At 38.5% G+C, this 22,269-nt stretch overlaps 1 protein-coding gene across 1 annotated transcript in view; it reads left to right on the top strand.

The window, feature by feature from the left end:
- The window catches only part of ttbk1a (tau tubulin kinase 1a), a 56,101-nt gene that overhangs the window by 16,519 nt on the left and 17,313 nt on the right, over positions 1-22,269 (top strand). Inside the window, exons 3-14 of the mRNA XM_054604061.1 lie at positions 1,131-1,278; positions 2,857-2,930; positions 3,236-3,376; positions 6,646-6,750; positions 13,975-14,040; positions 14,229-14,321; positions 15,407-15,532; positions 15,623-15,777; positions 16,109-16,319; positions 16,639-16,811; positions 18,261-18,601; positions 19,457-19,635. Coding sequence (XP_054460036.1) covers positions 1,131-1,278; positions 2,857-2,930; positions 3,236-3,376; positions 6,646-6,750; positions 13,975-14,040; positions 14,229-14,321; positions 15,407-15,532; positions 15,623-15,777; positions 16,109-16,319; positions 16,639-16,811; positions 18,261-18,601; positions 19,457-19,635 — 1,812 coding nt within the window. The remainder of the gene's footprint in view (positions 1-1,130; positions 1,279-2,856; positions 2,931-3,235; positions 3,377-6,645; positions 6,751-13,974; positions 14,041-14,228; positions 14,322-15,406; positions 15,533-15,622; positions 15,778-16,108; positions 16,320-16,638; positions 16,812-18,260; positions 18,602-19,456; positions 19,636-22,269) is intronic.

The raw sequence follows: 22,269 nt of genomic DNA, 5'->3' as shown, positions 1-22,269 counted from the left end.
TATCACACGTTTGACTCAAATATGGAGGTGATTAAAAAAAACACGGACTGATTATTATGCACCTGTGAGGAACACAGGAAAGCAAAACTAGTCATATAAAGTACATGTGACCTTTAGTTAAAGGGCTAATGCATATAAATATAGTAATTCATATATATAAAAAACACTGCTGTGATGCTTCGAGCTCCCTTTGGTTTCTGATATAAGAAGTTATGTAATGCAGCTCCTGTCTCGGCCAATCAGATCGCAGCGTGGAGCCTGCAGGCTGTTTGCACTTCACTCATCAATTTACTGCTGAACCACTGAACCGACTAGGTTCAACACGCATATATGTATTTTTATAGATATATATATATACAAAAAAAGGGAAGTAAGGACAAAGTAAAGACAAACAGAAGTGAAAATGGGAAGTGGGAATGAAAGGATGAATCAAGGAAGAAAGGAAGTAAAATGAGGAAGGTCTGAAGAGAAGGATAGATGGGAAGGAAATAAAGAGTGGAATTATAAGATTAATTAACCAAAAATTGGAGAAATGATAAGCTGGAGGAAAGAAATAAAGCATTAAAGGGGAGAAGATATGTTTTCTGTTGCATTCTGGGTTGATTTTAATCCTTTAATTGTTTTTTTAAATTGTCTGATTAATTACTTTTTGGTGAATGAATGCTTTTGTTATCCGTTTGTTTTCTCTCTCATTTTGTGGAATCAATCCTGCAGCTGTGAAAAGTGAAAGAAGGAACAAGAGTGGAAGAAAACAAAAATGAAAAGAGGATTGAGGGGGTTAAAAAAATGAATAGGTAAACCATAATCAAGAAGACGAGAAGCGTACAAAGATGGAAAGAATGTTTAGGAGAATAAAAGAGGAAAAGGAGGATGAACAGAATATAGAGACAATGGGATGAAATAGAAAGATAAGAAGAAGAGAGATTGGGAGAAACAAGGAGAACGAATAAAAACTTTTAACAGTTTTCAGTGAAAAGCTTAAATTTTCCTATTTGTTTTAGACCAAAACCAAAGACTTAATTTCTGCCTCATTTATGATGTAACTCTTGTAGCCCCAGTTTTTAATGCTGTAACACTGACATCCTTGGACCTAAACTGATCCAGAGTCTGTCCTTTGTCCTTTGTCCCAGCTGAAGAAGATCGGGGGAGGCGGGTTCGGGGAGATCTACGAGGCCTTGGACCTGCTGACGCGGGAGAACGTGGCGCTGAAGGTGGAGTCAGCTCAGCAGCCCAAACAGGTGCTGAAGATGGAGGTGGCGGTGCTGAAGAAGCTGCAGGGTGAGATCTTTTACTTAAAAGTTCCTAAGTGTAGAAATGAAGTCCCACCTTTCTTACTAAAGTAAAAGTAAAAAAATATTACCATCAAAATATACTAAACTAACAGTAGTAAAAGTACTCTTTATGCAGAATGGCCCATTCAAGAATAATATATATATTATAATATTGAATTTAAATTATTGATGCATCAATGTGTCACTTAAATGTTGTAAATGTGGAGCTCATTTTAATTATGTATTTACCTAATGGGAGCTTGTGAATTATCTTTATCCGTGATGATATTATTAATTTAATATATATTATGTATTATTTATCTGAATTTGCAAAGTAACTAAAGTTATTAAATAAATTAGTGCAATAAAACGTACGATGCTTCTCTTTGAGATGTAGTGGAGAAGAAGTATAAAGTACCAGAAAATGTAGATATTCAAGTTAAGAACAATGGCTTAAAATTGTATTCATGTACTGCACAGTACCTGAGTAAATGTACTTAGTTACTTTCCACCACTCAACCTTTGCAGGGTCATATTTTGGCGGTTGACATGCAAAGATGTGTATTCTATAACTCTATTACACACATAAACACACGTATCATCTGCAAAATGCTTTTATAACTAAACAAGATGTGTCTCAGAGGAAATTTACTGAGATTATAAAGAAATGTTTTACATTTTATTATATTGAGACTGAGATTAATAATTAGTAAAGAATATTAGATATGACAGATTTTCACAATAAAGGTCACAAGAAAATAATCCAAAGCCAATTTGCCATGATCTTTCTGAAGCAACTGATATTGTGTCACTCTGTTCTCTGTCGATTGATAGATACTCTATTTACTCATGTAACAGCCTCAGTACACCAAACCACACGGGACTGCAGAGTACTGCATGAACAAATGTAAAAACTGTACATATAAACATAAAGTAAAGAGTAAAAGTAAGCAATTTTAAGAGGGCAAAATTGATGTGATTGTTATTTGCTAAAGAGATGCATTTGCAAAGTGTCAGAAGTTACATAAAATGTACTTGTAAGTCCAGTTAGAGTCCACTAAGACCAGCAGCCTCCCAGTCCACAGACTGGAACACATTAGTGTTTAAAGTCTTTGGCTTTCTTCTCATGATTTAGGCAACACTACTTAAAGTGCACAAACAACTTGGACTCTATTTAAACCAGCTCATGTATGTATGATTTTCAGTCAGCTCATACATTTACAGCCAGAGTTTATCTGTCTGTGTGTCTGATAAAATGATGCATGACATTCACAGACTTTCTAATCAGTTGGACAAGCATCGTGCTGATGGCAGATTTTTGTAGAATGACCAAAATCTGTAGTTCATGGAAATACATTGAATAGCTGTTGAGATTTTTCAATGTGAGCCAAAGTGTTGAGCTGGCAGAAAATAACCGCTCTGCTTGTGTTGGTAAAAACTGAGAAAGTCAGACGCAGAAAATGTATCATCCTCCAGTCAAACAAACAGTGAGGTTTTTTTATATGTTTTGGTAAGAAAACCACCCATTCTCAATAACAGATGCATATCAAACAGTGTGATTTACTCTCTGTTCTTTTCCTTCCAGGTAAAAACCATGTCTGTAAGTTTATTGGCTGCGGGAGGAACGACAAATTCAACTACGTGGTCATGCAGCTTCAGGTGAGTCCTAATGTGTCCGACTACACACTGAAGGCTACATGGGCCTGTTAAGTCTTTTATTGTGAAGGATATATATACAGACTTCAGTTCTGATGAGATTTTAATAGTAAGCCTATGACAAAAAGACTCATTAGAATTGTAGTTTTTTAGAGTCATTAAAATTCTCATTAATTTCAATTTTGTTTGAGTTGTTCAGATTTTTTCGACAACAAGTGATGTGCCACCACAGTGATGGCAGATTGTTTACTTCCACTGTAGTTTTTTTTCTATGTTGTTGCTAAGTGACCGCCTCCATGTTGTTGCAGGGGCGTAACCTGGCCGACCTGAGGAGGAGTCAGCCCAGAGGGACCTTCACCATGAGCACCACCCTGCGGCTCGGGAAGCAGATCCTGGAGTCCATCGAAGCCATCCACTCAGTGGGCTTCCTGCACCGAGACATCAAACCGGTACGATGGAAACCAGTTCACTCAGCTGGCTTTTCTTTTCTGTCTTACGTTGCTGTTTTCTTCTGTGGTTCCACATGTTATTTCAGCGATGGAGTTGATTTGAAGCTAATGATTTACACTTTATCTGAGGAGACGATTGGCTGTTGCTCCAAAATCCGTGATCTTATTTAACTTGATGGAGTTTTTATTGTGTATCAAAAACATGGTTGGAGAAAACAGATTTCTTGCTATTTTAATGCATCAAAATGCATTTATAATATATCTGTCATTCATTTATAAATGATAAAACCAAACCCAGAGAAACAAAGTAAACTAAATAAAAATCTTTTCATATTGTGGAACAAGAAGGAAACAGAAAACATTCTTAGGACCAAAGATGGTAGAACGACATGTGAAAGAAATACATAACATAAAACATAAAAAAAACACAAAATAAATTATAAATAATAATCACAATATTCCTAAACAACAAGGAGCTACATGTATGTAAGTAAAGGTGCAGTGTTTGAAATTAAGAGGCATAGTCCTTACAGATAAATTAATTGTTGGAGTGATGATCTGAAACTCTAATATTAAGGTTTAGGAACAGATGGATGAAGTTTTAATAGATTACTACTTTTTGTCAAAATGAATTAATAAAAACAAATCCAGAACAAAAGTAAAATGTTCATGATTCGTCAAAAAATCAGGAAAGCAGAAAGTTTTTAATAAAGAGTATAAAATTGGTAATATAATAATAATATTGACTTAGATATGAAGAACTACTTCTATATATATAAATATAATAAATTCAAATTATATATTATCTGTCAGCGTTGGAAGATAGTCATATTATTAAACAAGTTTTTTTATATTTTATGTTTTTATCAGTGCTGTATATCAAAGATATAATCTGATTTTATGTGAACGTTCACAGTTTTGAGGCTCAGTTGTAAACTGCAGAGAAATCCGTCTATAAAAAACCAACGAAGATGTTCATGCTGAATATATTTACATATTAATAAGCAGAGCTGGAACAAAAGCTGGAGGACAAACAGTGGTGAGCGTTGGTGGAGGAGGAAGGTCATAGTGAGGAAGGAGAACCTGCAGACCGTCTGCTCGGCTCCACCGTCATCACGCTTATTAATGGGATCCAGCTCCGTCTGGGGTTTGTCTAATCGAATCTAAATCAAACTTTATTTCTACACCGTTTAACATTTTACGCTTTGAGATTCACTTCACTGCCTCACATTATTGTTCATCTCAGTGTCCTGTTGTTTTGTGTTAATCATAGAGATAAAATGAGCAGACGAAAGGAGAAAGGTTTTTAATTTAATTTCCACAGCTGCAGTTTATTTCAGTTTATTGTCGCAGATTTCTCATCCGACCTGCAGTCTTTAAATTTAACAAAAATTCTACTTCAAGTCCTGTGTTTAGTTTAATTAAATGTAAATGAGTTCTGACAGTGAAATGTACTTAAACATCTAAAGGGAAATAATGTAGATAAGAAAGAATAAAGAAAATTAGAAAAAAAAAAGGGCCACTGGAGACAAATCCGACTAACACCCGCTAACATCTGGCTATTGTCCTCATTGAGAGAGGTGACAGTCTGCACTCATCCCAGGAAAAAATACTCTGCAGTAATGTGCTCTCCTCAATAATAATAATAATAAATAATAAAATCTGCTCCTGCTCTTACTCCATTAATTTTATCTCTCAGATCATCAAACACTTGGTTCAAACTCAACAGGGACAAAATAAAACTCAAAACCGTCTTTATTAGTCTTTCCACTGTTCCAACAATCACTAACTCTGGTATGAGAGTTTGAAAAGAGAGACTTATCTAGAAAGGTGAACTCAGCAGAGTGCAGATCTCCACCAGGTGTGGTTGAAACGACCACCTCTGTATTGTGTGATTGAATGAATACAACCCACAAATGGCTAACCTTCGTCTAGACCCCAATGAGCTGTAAGGCGTCGCAAAACAAACTTCATTCAAACTCAAAAACAAGTTGTCGTATAAGCAACTTCATACAATTTTGCGAAAAAACTAAATGAAACTCACCAAATTGTCTGCCTGCATAGCAGCGGCTGGGTTGCAGACAAGTACAGCAGTGTGTATTCTATTAGCTACGTTAGCTGTTAGCTGTTAGCCAAACACACCGAAAACCCTTATCCCCCTCTTTGTGGGCGCAGAGTACCAGGTGGGAGGTCTGAAATGCACTCAGCTGTGTGTTCACTACTGGCCGTGGGTTCAAATATTAGTAGTGAGTGAAGAGTCAGCAGGCAGACAATGGCAGAATAAAACAGGCGTTTAAAGGTGTTAAGAGGAAGTGTGAGTCACCGCAACCATGATGGTCCTTGGGTATGCAGCAATGACTGGGCACCCAAAATATTATGCAATTTGCTGCAGCAGAATGTTAGATGAGCCAGGGACAGACACAGAGGTGCACATTCATAGACGCGCACACACACACTCATACAAACGTAACCAATCGCATGATCCTCCTTGCGGGGATAATAAAAATAAGTAACTGATAAAAAAAGGTGATATTTTCCCTGTTTACTGACCCGTCTCCTGTGACATTGAACATGAGACGCCTGGAAAAATAACAGAAAGGTTTACTTGTCTACTGACAATGGGAGTAAGTCCCGTTTTTATCTTCTAATTTTAGTGGAAAAAGGACACAACTAACCTTTTTACTGCTGTGCAGTAAAAACTACATATGTTCCTCTGAAATGTCAAAATGGAAAAGCAGAAAGTCTCCTGTAAAGAAAACAAGATTCGGTGTTACATCCATTATTAGAGCATGGAGAGACAAACTAACAGCAGACATTAAACTGACATCCTAATCTTGTTCCACAACAACTTCAGCACAAACTGTCTAAACCTTTCATAATAAAAAACGGTATTTAAAGAGGACTGTTGGCCTGAAACACCACATGCCTGAAAAAACCCTGCTCAAAATATATTTTAATGACTCATATTTAACACGTAACAGGAGATAAATCACCGTTCAACACAGTGACACAGCATTAGAAATTAGAAAACGTACTAAGTTACACTCCCCCTACCACAACTGAATAAGGAGACTGTAACTTCAGAAGATCTCTACTTGATTTGATTAGCTCAGACTGTTGAAGCCTCATATTAACTTCACATAGACCTTTAAATACAAACTATGGATTTTTTTTTTTTTTCTTCCATTAAAAACTCATCATGAAAACATCTCTAAATGTCCTGTATGAACAGTGAGCTGATGCGTTTCTGTCTGGTTTTGTTCCTGCAGTCAAACTTTGCGATGGGCCGGCTTCCCTCCACCTACAGGAAGTGCTACATGCTGGACTTTGGTCTGGCGCGGCAGTACACCAACACCACCGGAGAGGTCCGACCGGTAAGAAACTTTATCGACACCATCCGTGTTCACAGTAGTATTTTATTTACAGGAAGTTTCCTGAAATTCTGCATCATATCAGAAGAAGTATTTACAGACGATAATTCGTTGTTGTTGTTGTATGGAAGACTCGTCCTGACACCAAAATAAACAGATGAACATTTAGAAATAATAAATATAAAGTCATGATTATCTTATAAATGTGATTTACAATGTTTAATTTTCTAACTTGAGCCAAATTTTGAGCTATGGCATCATAATAATGTATTTGTAAAACATAATTGTGGCTTCCAGATCCATAAATATAAGTTTGCGAGTCTAAATTTCAACTGTTAGCTCATAATTCTGAGTTATGAACTAAAATAACATTTTATGCTGTGGTACAAAAGTGGGGGTGATAATAACAGAGGAAATCAGATAAATATTAGAAACATAAAATATATGTTGAAATTCTTTTAATTTTAATTATTACTATTATTTTAAAGGAGAGAAAAATGAGAAATTGAGTTAAATATAATGGATATCGTATTAAGAAATATTAAGACAAAGATTTGACCAAGTCATACTCATAACTTAGGCTTTAAAATCAAGTTTTTTTGTTTTCTTATGGTCATTAGATTTGTGAATTTTTGTATTTTATTTTCATCTTCTTATTTGTTTGTTGTTTTTAACCAGGACTGCTCTTCCATACTGAACACAAACTGTATTGTCCTCTGTGTGTTTTATGGTTGCACTTTCCTTTGAGCTGCTTTAAAATTTTTTACTGAATTATGAAAAGCTTAAAAAGAAAAAGCAGGCAGACAGGGTGTGTTTGCTGCATTGCAGCACATTAGTTCAATAGATCACTGAAGACTGTTTGTCTGCGTTGTCTCTTGGACGCATAATATCTTGAGTGTGTGTGTCTCAGAGATACACAGTGATCAAAAAGGACTGATTAGATATTATTAATCAGGATTATATGAGAACAGCAGTTTTCTGATGCTGCATGGGGGGATTTTGTCCCTGAAGGCTTGAATGGGAAAGGCTTTTATTGTGCAAATTGTAAAATACCTCCCGATGTTTTGATTGGTCGACAGTCAGTAATCAGGTCTGCTGTTTTTTTGTAGTTTCACTGTTGCTGTTAGCTTTTTCTTCTTATTCTTCTCTCATTCCTTTATGACGTCTCTCCATCAGACTGAACTCTGAGATATTTTTAGACGTGAGCCGGTTACAGTTCTTGTCAACTCCCTCCTCCTCATCCTCTTCCTCCTTCCATTACTCCTCCTCCTCCTAACTACTTTTCTTGTATCCTTCTCTCCTCGTTTGTTTCCATCTCAACTTTTCTCTCCTCCTCCTTACTTCCATTCTTGTGTCTTCCTCTTCCCCTCCTCTCCCTCCCCCTGTCCTCCTCTTCCTCACCTCCTTTTTTGTTTCTTCCTCTCCACCCTTGTTACTTCTCCTCTCCCCTCCTCTGCTCCTCCTCTGCCTCCTCGTCTTCCTGCAGTGTTGTGTTGCTTCTGTTGCAGCAGTGAGATGAATATTTGATGCTCCTGTGTGCGTCAGTGGGCGAGAGACCTCAGGTGCTCGCACTCTCTCTCTCTCTCTACAGCTGAGTCAGCTTCTGTCCACTGATTTGAAAGGAACATCTCCCCCTCTCTCTTCTCTCTCTCTCTCTCTCTCTCTCTCGTTCTACCCCTCCCCCACTCTTCATCCTGCTGCCTCTCCTCTTCCTCTCCATCTACTTCATCCCTCCTTCATCTTTCAGCAGTACTCTCTCTCTCTCTCTCTCTCTCTCTCTCTCTCTGACATCATCTCTGATCTAACAGGAAATCGGCAATCACATGACCGTAGTAGTATCGACAGCAGACACAGTATCAGTAGTACTAGAAGTAATATAGCAGCTGCACTAGTATTTATTTTAAGGATTCTATTTGTCTTATATTTAACAAATCTCATGTGCAGACTAAAACAAACAATGTGTTGGTCCATCTCTGAACGTTGTCTGACTTCCCGTCTGTGGCTCTCAGCTATAAGCCAATTAGTTCCTCCTGAAGACGTAAATCTTCAGCAGCAATAATCAATATTTTTATAATAAAATTATATGAAATAATAATGTATCTCTGATAGTAATGAACCGACAGAGAATAACGAGCTGAATCTGCAGCTTCCTTCAGCTTTACACTGAGTTTCAGCTCATTGTTTATCTTTTCAGCCCACAACTTTACTGTTTTGGTTTACTCTCACTGCCCTCATGGCGTAGTTTTCAAAGATTGATGTTGCCAGTGTTTTGGTACTTTTTGTAAAAAATAAAAAAATAAACAAGTTTAATGAAATCTTAAGGTAAAAAATGAAACACCAAAGTATGGTTTACATTTTGTACTACCTTGTCATTTGCAAGTGCCTTCATCATTTCAAGTGTTGATTGTAGAAAGAAACATTTATAGACTAGCTGGTGAACATAGTGGATAATTTAGAAGCTAAAGAGACAGATATTATCCCTAAAGGAGATGGTGGAGAGCAAAACAGAGCTAAAAGAGAGAGAATATTGAATTCATCAGGTGACACAAACACAAAGACTCCTGTTGAAGCATCATGTGGCTCTGTGACTGCTAAATGTGGAAATAAGCAACAAAAAAATCAGTTATTTCAGTTTTAAAAACACCACAAATATATAGCTTCATTTTTTTCTTGAGAAGGGTACTCTCTTCAGCAGTGGATTACTCGCTTCAAATGTATGTTTGGTAGCTAGCAGTCTTGAAACCAGCTGCAAGATTGTGTAACCTTCTAAAGCAGGGTTGGGCGATGTGTTAAATTTTCCAACCGGCCACTGTTAGCCGTACCACCAGCGATTGCTGATATATTTGCGCAGGTGTGTGTGTGAGTCTGTGTGTGTGTGTGTGTGTGTGTGTGTGTGTGTGTGTGTGTGTGTGTGTGTGTGTGTGTGTGTGTGTGTGTGTGTGTGTGTGTGTGTGTGAGAGAGCTGTTTAAATGGAGAGATTGCTACGTTACAGAAGCTCTCTTAGCTTTACTACTCTAGTAAATTAACAAAATAACCTCAAAACTCCTATTTTCCTTATTAAACAGAAAGATACAACCAAACACCTTCTAAATGTATTTCTCTCTTTCTAAGAGAGTCTTAATTGCCTTGTTAACCAATCATAACACTTCATCAAACTCGACAAAAACAAAATAGATCTTTCCGAAACCATGATGAAAACCTTGATTTGTCCTTCCAGTGTTCCAACTTACAGCAACTCTGGTTTGGTCAAATTAAACCCTAGTAAGATTAAGTCAGATTTAAAAAGATGCCTGCTCTACATGCTGTTTCTCCCCACCATCCCTCTCTCTCTGCCCACTGAGCAGTGACTCACACTCTCTCATCATCAGCCGACCATTAAATAAGCAAATTAAATTGACCAAAATCGCTCCAACGAAAAACAAACAACAACCACCAATGAAATCAGCCAAATCATCTGATCGCCCAACTCTATTATACACGTTTATCACATCCAAACTAAACAAAGACTCTCCAGAGGACCTTTAATCCACATTTTGGTGCTCTAGTGTTTGTGGCAGAATGACAGTGAATGTGGGATTGAGTCAAAATAAACTACAGTGTGTGTGTTCATGCTGATGAAGTCTTGCTTATTGCTTACTTATAAGCAGATACAGTAATGGTTTGAGTCTGAACACGAGAAAAAAATGTTTGTTAATGATGATTAGGTATTTTATTTTGAAGGTATTAAGACATTTTTCTTTGTCTCTGGTTCAGTATTACTCCCTGTGAGTTATAGTATCAGTGGAATGGACTCCTTCACAATGTCTCTCAATCAGATCGATAGTGGAGCAGTTGGGGTTCAGTTTCTGTCTCAGGTTTTGTGTGTGTGTGCGTGTGTGTGTGTGTGTGTGTGTGTGTGTGTGTGTGTGTGTGTGTGTGTGTGTGTGTGTGTGTGTGTGTGTGTGTGTGTGTGTGTGTGTGTGTGTGAGTGTGTGTGTGTGTGTCAAGCTGCTCCAGGATCAGCGCTCTCTCTCTCATGTTAGCGTGTAGCTGCTGATGAATAAATCATTTGGGCGTAATAAATAGATCGGCTGCTCCTGTCTCTGATGGCTAAAGTGAATCACTGAGGCTTCTTACTTTACCTTCAGACTGCAAACGAAAATCTGATCAGCAAAAATCACATTTTTCTTTTTTATTGTCAAGACTTGCTAAAAATCAATCTTGAATTGAAGGCTGGTAATATGAACACAGTGTGTAGATCTGAACACATTGACGTTCTTCTCTGTTTATGTCATTTAATACGTCACCTTTTAGTTTTTTCTCTAAGACTATTTATTTATTTTTTTGTATTTATTTTTTAAGTAGTCTGAGATTAAAATCATAATTCAGTTTTCTTTCTATTTATACATTTCTCTGCCTCTTTTTTCACAGAACTCTATTTAAAATATTATTTTAGTTAAAAGAACATAACCCTCTCTCAGAAGAATTGTGTCACTAAGGATTGATATATTGATCTCCTCCTTATGTTTCCTCTCCTCTCCCTCTCCTCTCCTTCATTTAATGTTTCCTTTTAGCTCGTTTTTTTCTCCTCTTCTTCTCCAGATGAAGTTTCAGATTTAGATTAGTCAAAAAATAAAGTTGGATTTCTGAGATTTAAGTAACAATTTATTGTTTTCTCTTTATTTATACATTTCTTTGCCTTTTTTTCACAGATTTTTTTTTTTAAATGATCTTTAACCTTTTCAAAATATTTCACCTTGAATCCCCACATTTAACCCTTCTTCAGATGAACTGTGTTGATTTTAATTTATATACTTTATATAATTACGTTTTTAACTTTTTTTTAAAAAATAAAACAGTTTTAGAATGTTCTGACTGAATTGTATGATTTCATAAAAGCCTTTTACTTTGACATCAGTTGCATGATGTTCAGTCTGTATTGATCACCAATCATCACTTCTTTTATCAATGATTTATGTTCTGTGTTTTATTTTCACCTTATTACGTTTCAGTGTTGTTTTTGTTTTTCTTACAGTTCCTTTGGACTTATGATTTTGACGTGCATGCCTCCCGTTTCTCCATCATCTCCATGGTTACCCAGGGATGTGAGTGGTTTCTATAGCAACAGTGGAGTCACGGTATAAAGTATAAACCTGAAATCAAAACCAGAAAGAACATGTTAGTCACCATCAGAGATTAAAGTGCTGCTAACAATAGACGACACTGGTGTGTCAGTAGAACTTTATCGACACATAATGTTACAGACATTATCACTTGTTCACTAACCATTTGCAATAACAATATTCAAACATATTATTCTCTCCATGTCAATCAGGAATGTGTGTCACTAATAAAGATTTTAATTAATGTGTAAAACAGTTGCTAGGAAACATCTGTAGCACCGTCCAATCAAACGCAATCCTCTATGTGAACAGATAGTCACTGCAGCATCAGGAGCTGCAACAAAACTTTCCAAAAATAACATTTTTAGGAGTCAATATATATTTATAATTATTAAACATCTTTAGTCAAGTTTCAGTTCAGATACTCTGACTGGACTCCAAATTTACCCCAAACAGGTCAGATATTAGCATGCTAACGTTACGTTCACTTAAGCTTTGTCAGTTAGCTACCATACCGGCTGTTAACATTTCCTAACATCTAATTTCAAAGTAAATCTAGTTTTATATTTTATCTTAGTTCATTTCTGCATCATATTTCAAGTCAGACTGTCTATTTATGACTCGTACAAAGTCTGGACCAATCGTGAAGTTCGCTTGTACCTCAGAGAAAATTTGTGAAATCCACAAATACTATTAAAACTCGATTCGTACATAATACCAGAGAACGAATTTGTTCGTATACAACTGGTTAATGCGAGATGACCATTGTTGTCTTGTGTTTAATCAGTCTACAATTCTTTAGACTGATTGAGGCTCAGCTCACAAAAATATATCAATTACATTGATAATACTACTTCTAAGACTATTTAAATCTGTCTTCATCTATATGTAGAAATAATCATCATATTAAGAGGCTGAACTGATCGCACTTTAACATGAATGCAGTTGAGGCACTAGAAAATTATGATATTTTAAATTCAATTTTTATATTTGGAATTCATGTTATTCAGATTAAATCAAAATCATTCGTCTGACCTTTAAGGGGAAGCAGACTGAGGATCGGCCCAATAACTTCATGACAGGTCAAGTGAACATTTCATCCATACAGTAAATCCATATCTCCACTCTCAAGTCCATGACGCGTTTCCCAGTTGTCATAGGAACCTGAACTTGTCATCACATCCTGCTCACCTACGCAGACATTAATAACATCACCATGGAAACATCCTGATGGATCCCCTCGTTTTCTGGAGGCTACGTAGATGCAGTGTGACCCTCTGCTTATGTTTCTGTTTGCGTCATTATTTGTTTTTCTGTGTTTTAATTTACTTTGTGGACACCAGAAACATAAATCCGAGAGATTAAAGGAAGCAGCTCATGTCTGCTCTGCAGCTGCAGCGGCTGCATCACAACACAACTTCACGTTTCCAGTCAAATTAAATTTATATAAGTGGAAGGTTGGATGTGATTTCCTCTCAATTTTAATTTGGCATGCAGAATACCATGTGTACCAAGAGCAACGTTAGCAATAAGGACTAATACACACATATGTGACATATCAAAATATGATAAGTACCCTGATGTCTCTGCCAACACTTAAACGCTTCATTTGACCGTGAATGTTAAATCAGCAGCAGCTGAAGGAGAAGCTGTGATAAACATGAATTTAAATAAGTGCTGGCAAAGACGCTGCAGTTTCTTTTCTATAAATACAAATGTGTTTTATTAGTTTGTATTGTTTATGATGCTGTTTTTACACTCTGAGACGTTAAGTTTTGTTTGCAGCATTAAAGGGGAGTGGAAACCCTGCCCAATTGGCATTCAGGATTTGGAGTACAAATATATTCCATTTATTTTAATAAATTAGATTTATTGATCAATAAATTGAATACATTAAATAAGAAAAACATCTGTAACAGCGATCACAGCCCACTCTAGCTGATCTGTTGTGGTAACAAGATGTTTTTTGGTAAACAGGATGTAAATTAGACCAAACTTCACTGTTTTTTTTATCATGTTTTTAATTGTTTCAGCTGCAGATTGTGATTTAGAAATATAAGATGCAGTAGTGAGTTCTGATTGTCGGTGTGACAGCAGACTAACTTTTCTTGCTCTTGTGTTCAGCCGAGGACTGTGGCAGGTTTCAGAGGGACGGTCCGCTACGCTTCAGTCAATGCTCACAAAAACAAGGTCAGTGTGTTTTTTTCTCTTTAATAATTTCAGTAACAACTTTATTGATGATAAAGGAAATGTTATACTGAAGTCTTTCAGCTTTTATATTTATTTAACACCAGCAGTTATGAATGAAATATAACATATGAATACAACTAATACTAACAATGATCCCCTAACAATGTGTGTTTGTCGTGTTCTTACAGGAAATGGGTCGCCATGATGACCTGTGGTCATTGTTTTACATGTTGGTGGAGTTCGCCGTTGGACAGTTGCCATGGCGAAAGATCAAAGATAAGGTCAGAATGTTTCACCTGAACAAGCTGGTAACACACTGTTACAAGAACTACTGCAATGTACAAGTACTTCCAGTTACTACTACTACAGATAATATCACCATCTCTGAAGCTCTGTGGAGCTTTTTAGCCTCTTTTAGCTCCTAGTTTTGGTTTTCCAGCACATTGCCTGTCTGGTTCAGGCTCAGTGTTTTCTGGTGAACCCACTGCTCAGCAGCAAACTGCAGACAGACACAATTAAAGACTAGCTGGTGGAGTATTTAGCAGCTATGGAGACAGATGTTTCCCTCAGATGTTGGTGGAGACCAAAAACAGAGCTAAAAGAGAGAATATTGGACAAACAATCATGTTGCTCTGTATCTGCTGGATGTGTAAATAAGTACTTGTTTATTAACAAGTTCAACATATTAACTTGGTGAAAATTGTGTTCACTACTTGTTTATGCTGAAAGCAAAACAGTTCGGTTATTGCAGGTTTAATAACTACACATAAATACACAGTTTTATTTTTAAAACAGCTGGTCTCTGTGGTTTTTAACAGGAGGAAATAGTGTGTTTGTTGGGAACAAGTTTGGACATATATCATATGTTTGGAACGTAATTTTATGCCTCCTTGTTGTCAAAAAACAATTAATGCATGTTTCACTACTGTCACACTAAACACACGTTATTCATGTTAATTTATTTATTGTCATATGCGCAACAGTTACAGAGATTGCATTGAAAAGCTTTGATGTCCGTCTTGGTTTAGATTTCAAAACCAATCATTGACCCCTAAAAGAGGTTAAAGACGATTTTAAGAGGTTAAATATGTATTTTACATATGTAATATGTATAATAGACACACAAGTAAAAATGAGAATCAAAGACATAAAAAAGTGCAGAAGTTAAATATAGGGCTAAAATATGATACAGAGATAAAAACAGGTGGTAAATGTTTCTCTTTAATCAGTCACAAAGTGAGTTGATTGTTGGTTTTGCCTGATGAGCATCACCTGTTTTATATTTCAAACGTATGAATGCAGAACTTTACGTGAATCTTCATTTATTCATTGCAGCTGAAAGTGATTTGTGTTTTTGTATCTACAGGAACAAGTTGGTCAGATTAAAGAGCGTTACGACCATCGGATGCTGCTCAAACATATGCCTTCAGAATTTAATATCTTCCTGGACCACGTCCTGGCTCTGGACTACTACACCAAACCAGACTACCAGGTACACACTGTTAGGTGAACTGTGCGGTCTATGCTTCAGGGTTAGCAGCTTAGTTCAGATTCATGAGTATGTCCTGTTGTTTTGTTCCAGCTCTTGATGTCGGTGTTTGAGAACAGCATGAAGGAGCGAATAATCACCGAGAACGAGCCTTTTGATTGGGAGAAAGGAGGTGGTGATGTCACACTGTCAACCACTGCCACCACCCAACCACAGCACAACACCCGACCCACCGCCGCCATGGTTGGGTAAGAACCAGACCATTAGCTGTATGAAAGCCTCCTAAAGCTGAAACTCCACCTAAAGGATCAGTGGGGTTTATTGTCACTGTAAAATAAATGGATCACAAAACATGTCATATTTGCAGACCGGAAGAACACAGCCTTGAATATAAAATATGAGAAACACATAAATCGAATCACAAATTGTGTAAAAACAATGCTAAAACATAGAAGTATGGTAGAATATCTAAAACTGTGTACAAACTTTGTTAAAACTAGAATAACCTTTAATGCATTATAAAATTTGTTTCTATATCGTTTCTGAAATATCAGAATCTCTTTTGTTCTCCGTCCTCAGAGCCATCGTGACGCCGGTTCCTGGAGATCTCGCACGAGAGAACACCGACGACGTTCTGCAGGACGAACATCTCAGTGATCAGGAGAACGCCCCCCCGGTCCCGCCCAGCCGCCCACCCGGGGAGACGGGCGTCAGCAACGCCGGGGAGCCCGGAGAAGCCTGGGAGGACACGGACTTCAACCGCAACAGACTCAGGATCAGCCTGAACAAGGTTTGAACTGTTGAAGAACATCTGGACTGATTGTTGTGAAGCCCAAAGTCTTATGTTCGAATTCAGTTTATGTTTGTGAAGCCGAGGAAATTAACCGTATATATCTACTCAAGTACTTACTAGAGTATTTACATTTTACACTGCTTACTACTCCACTACATCTCAGAGATAAATATTGTCATTTTTTTATTCAACTTCATTTATCTCGACACTTTGAGGCCACAAAAAAAAAACTATACTTCTTTTCTAGAGTTTCTACCTGAAGTGTTTTTAGATGGTTATTGTGTTGGACCATGCATCACTTCCTGTCCTTTGTCAGGGGGCTCAGGAGGAGGAGGTGAGTCGGGGGGCGTGTCCTGGGTCGCCGATTCGAGGTGGAGTCCCGGAGTCACCGACGGGTCAGGGTCGGTCCTTACGGTACCGACGGGTCAACAGCCCCGAATCTGAACGTCTGTCTGCAGCTGAGGGCCGGGCCGACGCCTACGGACAGAGGTGATCCAAAACATCAGAAAGCACTGGAGGAGCTCTACCGACAGGAGACTAGAATAGACTAGATTAGAAGTTAAAAAGGGAAATTATAATTTCTTTACTTTGGTTTACGATGGGAAGAACAAATTAACAGCACAACTGAGATATGAGAGTCTGGTTTTAAAGCCGAGAAATAGTCAGTTCGAGTCTAGTGACGTGTTAAAGCTCGTCTCCGGTTGGATTTTTAGTTGCTAACATGTTCTAAAGATAGAAACTAAATTGGACCTAACATCCTATTTTTCCAATTTAACAATGTCTCCATGTTGAAGAGGCTTCTTTGTGTTCCAGGCTTTGTGTTAACCAGGCTTTTTAGTTTGGTAAAATGTGACAACCATATTGCTGTAATCAAAAAGAAACCAGTTGTGTAGGCCTGAAGATTCAAGACACAGAAATGAGGACTGCTGTGAAACTTGACTTGAAGCTTTAAAACTAAATAATCCTAAATCTAGATTTAGTAAAACCATGGACCTATAAAAAAGAAGAGACAGTCTCATGTAGACCTTTTAAGTTATAGGGCCTCTCCTTTGAAAGGACTTGGTTTCAGCTGTGTGAAAAACATTTATTTGATAATTGGTCAAATGTTGTGTCATTGGCTTGACTTTACTTGGACTAGAATTTTACCTTGGGAGATGACTTACATTACATTACAGTCATTTAGCAGACGCTTTTATCCAAAGCGACTTACAGTCAGTAGTATATTACATATCATTCACCCATTCACACACTGATGACAGGCTACCATTCAAGGTGCCACCATCAGACTCTTACTAACATTCATGCAACATCCAGTCCACACTGATGGCAAGCCTTCAGGAGCAACTTGGGGTTAAGTGTCTTGCCCAAGGACACATCGACTGCCGAAGCCGGGTATCGAACCACCGATCCTCTGATTGGAGAACTACCTTTTTCTCCACTACACCACAGCCGCCCCAGACTTAGACATTCTTTGACAAGATGTTAGACATGACTTGGGTTTGCCTTATTGACTTGGGACTTGACTAGGACTTATTGTAACCCACTTGAGATTTAGCTTCGATTGACTTGGGGCTTCTTTTGACAAGACTTTCTTTTGACTCAAAGACTTCAGGCTTGATTTGATCTTGTCTCAACTGACATGAAACTAACTGACTTGAACTAGCCTTTATTGACTTGAGACTTGAATTGAGAAGTAACTTGGACTTGGGAATTGATTTGGTCTTGTCTTAACTGATTAGAAACTTAACTTGGACTCACTGACCTGATTTGAGATTTCCTTTAACAGGATTTGAACTTGCCATCAAAGACTTGAGACTTTGACGGGTATTCTTGACTGACTTTCGACTTGACTTGGCTTTTGCTCTAAAGAAGTTGAGACTTGACCAGAAATTATCTCGACTGACTTGGAGGATTCATGTCTCGCTGTGTATCTTCCAGGTCCAGGATGGATATCCTCGGCTCTCCGTCCCGTCACGTCTACTCCTCCCAGCCGGCTCAGATGCTGTCCGTTGACCCCGGTTGCCGCGGCGACCGCCTAGCCAGTGGCCGGCAGGAGGTGTCGGTGGCGTCGGCCGACCAGGAGGCGCACAGCAACGCCTTCATCCGGTCCGTCCCACTGGCCGAGGAGGAGGACTTTGACAGCAAAGAGTGGGTAATCATCGACAAAGAGACGGAGCTACGAGACTTCCAACCGACCACGTCAGGAACCACTGACGAGGAGCCCGAGGAGCTCCGCCCCCTGGAGGAGCAAGAGGAGAGGAGGAGGCTCAGGGCAGCAGGTAGGAGCTTTTGTAAACACCTGAATTAAAAAGGTCCTTGCAGGGGTAAAGGTGGCCAGATTCACTACAGAGTGTAGTGGGGCGGTCATACAGCATGGAATTTTACAATAACGCCACTCGCATGGCTCCTGAAAGAAGCTTCTTGATTGGCAAAGTCTTCATTGACTGGAGTGCAGAACAGCTTTCCACCAGTAGCTAAGTCAGATGATAGGCATAATAAGTGTTTAGCCTAGCTAAGCACAAAGACTGGAGGCAGGAGACTGCTAGCCTAGCCCCTACTTTACCAACGTATTAATTAGCTAAAAAGCTACTAATCTGTCCATCCAAACCAACAACTCCAAAACGAGTTCAGAAGCGGCTCAGGAGTTCCCAGCAGTTGCTTCAGCGCTAACTGCTGCTAAATCCTTGTTGCATTTCTATTCCTACACCTGTTCATAAAAACATTGTCAAACATGTTAATTAGACAGACTTGGATTTGTTTTTTTGATGGAGCTAGGCTAACATTTTCCCTCTGAATCCAGTCTTTGTGCTAAGCTAGGCTACACACGTCCTGGACCATTGGTACTGAAAACACAGAGATGAAGCTGATTTCCATCTGAAACATCTGGAGGAGACATAGAACAGTTTTTGTAACACCAAAACCATTTCAACAAACCACCCTGGGATTTTTTATTGTAGAGAACCACTAAAGTTACTTTCTGCTAACTAATGTCAGACCAACATGAACCCCCTCAGAGCGACATTAAATTAATATTTATTTTAAAGTAAATCACGCGTCAATACAACATGTTTTCCATCAGTATCGACTTTCAGTCTCTTGTAACTCTGGACTAACATTTTGTATTCCTGTAGGAGGGGAGCTGGTGGTTCGTCCAAAGACCCACAACAGGGACAGCAGCCGAGGGATGCTAACATTAACGGAGGAGGAGGCGTCGAGGAGGAGCGGTGGGAGCCCCATCCAGTCGCCCTGTCACTCGCTGCCGTCAGGACGCCCCCGCCGGAGAGAGTCAGATCCCATCGGACCTCAAAGACCGGTAAGAGACCCAGCCAGCCAATCAGAGGAGAGCTCAGCTCTCTGATGTTGGCGGACAGATGACGAAGAGGACGGCTGCTGTACAGGTTCATCACTCTGATGACTGTTATACCAGACGCTGTCACACGAAGGCGCTCTGCAGCAGCTGCTCCGCCTCATTTATCTGTCGGTCAACATGCAGCTTAAAGGACAAATCCAGCATGATCCAGGGTTCAGCTCATTTCCTGATTGCCCTTCTTGGGTTTCCATCAGTGTCGATGATTCTGCACCTTTTTTACTGAACCTTAGGAAACTTAAATCAGGTTCAGGAGTGGCCAACAGATCACACTGGTCCTACTTGGCAGGGTGAGAGTTCAGAAGACCCTCACTGGGTAAATAAATGAAAAGAACCCTGCCTGTGTGAGTTTAACAAAGTGAAACTTTCAAACTTTAGCTGTAGATGCTCTGCAAGTTTTTTTCCTTAGATTGGTACCTGAAATTAGATGTAAGAGTCAGAGATCTCTGAAGCTTTCTTTTGGTAAAATAGTCTGTCTAAACAGGAAATGAGCTGTCCAGTGCCCCAACTGTGTTTGATTGGCCCAGTAACAAAGCGGATGTGTGTTAGTTACTTTGCTGGGTAGAATTTTTCATTCAGAAAAATATGTCAACCCTTTTCAACGCATCATTGCTCCATGTTTTCCAAAAATTAAAAGCAATACAAAATCTCATCAAAGAATAAGTAAACAAGAATCCACTTTTTTTATTATCTGTGACAGCCGAGTCTATCAGTAAACTGACACATAGAGTCTCCAGATCACCTGACCTGCATGTGTTCGAGCCAGAGCAGGTACACACATCCACACAGGAAGAACCAAGGGATCACTCTTCTAACCAAAGAGATCTCTGTGAGGTTTACAATCTGATAAAGAATTCACGTAACGTTTTAGTTGTTGAGATGTTCAATAATCTGTGCCACAGATTCTACAGATACAGATGGATTAGTGCTCAGAAATCACGAAGTTTTGATCCTAATCAGCACAAAGTTTGATTGTTTCTGATGAACTTCTCCGGAAGTCTGAATTCTTTCTTTTTTAAGCCAGTCCACATAGTATTTTGTTGTCTTTCTAATGAGCATAAACACATCTGGACTCATGCTGGATCTGTCCTTTTAAGGTGTCACATTATTGACAGTCGGACGGACTCCTGCGGGGGTTCGTCCACAGCTGAACATCTGTCACATGCATTCTGTTCAACCAGCAGCGGCCAAAAGGGCCTTTGATAGAATCAGTATTCACTGACTTTCAGCAGGGAGAGATGGTGATGAGATTTTGCATGTGATACTTGAAGTTCGTGATGCTCCACAGCAGGATACATTTCATGTTCTTTAACTGATGGACATCGAAGCTGTCGTTGCTCACACATCGATGTTTACTGACAAATGTTTTAAATACAAAGTCACTGTAAGAGAGAACAAGTTCTCTGCAACAGTTGAGGGCTGTGTATGAATTTTACTTGGATTTCACTGGCATCTTTAATCCATGATTTCCAGTTTGTGTTCATACACAATATACGTATAATATACTTGAGTAATATACTATGAGTAAAATGTGAACACCACAGTGTTTTAAGAAACATTTAACATTAGAATTGTTTTTGTTTGCATTCAGAAACACCATATACCATGAGTCTTAGCAATTAGTCTGCTGTAAAAGCCTCATGGGAGCTCTTGTTGCTGAATATCATGATTTTTCTGCACAGTGCTGCAGTAGATCATTTATCTGAAAAATGTGGACGGAAAACTTCAGTAACACGAATTTTAGATTCTAAGAAAGAAAATGCATTCAGGTTTCAGATAGTGGAAACTGAGCTTGATAGAAGAGAAGGCTATAACTTTGTGAATTTTGAGAATTACACTTATTCACTTTCCTGCTGAGAGTGGAAACAGGGGAGCACAGCTAGCTCACTAATTAACAGATATTAAGGTTATATGTTGTTTTTTAAATCAACAAACACAAGTAGAACAGCAAACCACATTTAACATGTTAATTTGTGAGCTTGAGAGGACCTGGGAGGTGGATTATGTTACCATTGGACAGAGCTAGGCTAGCTGTTTCCAGTCTTTATGCTAAGCTACGCTAACCAGCTGCTGGCTGTAGCTTCATATTCACTGTACAAACAAATGAGTGGTATCAATCTGAACATCCGATTCTTAGAGAAAGACAAGAAGGAGATTTTCCAAAATGTTGAATTTTGGAAAATTCTGTGTTTGGCAGCATTTCTAATTTTGTCTTTATCAGACTGAAGAGGAGGTCCTTTGTGTCGTTTGTGCTTTAGTGAGATTTGATGAGGCAGTTCAACTCAGTTGGGTTGGTTGATATCTGGTCACTGATGGTGCTGATGGTTTGATTCGTCCTTTACTGCCTGTGACACATATATAAAAAACAGTTCTAACTGTCCAGCTGTGTTTTCCTCCGTCACTGTGGAGATTAAATCTCTTCCATCTCTTTGCTTTTGCTCATGACTTTTGCTTTGGATCATCGTTTTATTCTGAAAAGAGTGAATGAGAAACAGCACTTCCTGTACGATTCAACCGCTGTAGCCATGATGTTTTTCTATGTCGGGATGTTGACGCTGTTTTCATCTTCTGTTGCTCTGC

The sequence above is a fragment of the Anoplopoma fimbria genome, chromosome 9 (assembly GCF_027596085.1).
Source record: "Anoplopoma fimbria isolate UVic2021 breed Golden Eagle Sablefish chromosome 9, Afim_UVic_2022, whole genome shotgun sequence".
In the NCBI taxonomy this organism is placed as follows: Eukaryota; Metazoa; Chordata; class Actinopteri; order Perciformes; family Anoplopomatidae; genus Anoplopoma; species Anoplopoma fimbria.
Note: the sequence above shows the minus strand (reverse complement) of the source record. Positions and strands in the feature narration are given on the sequence as shown.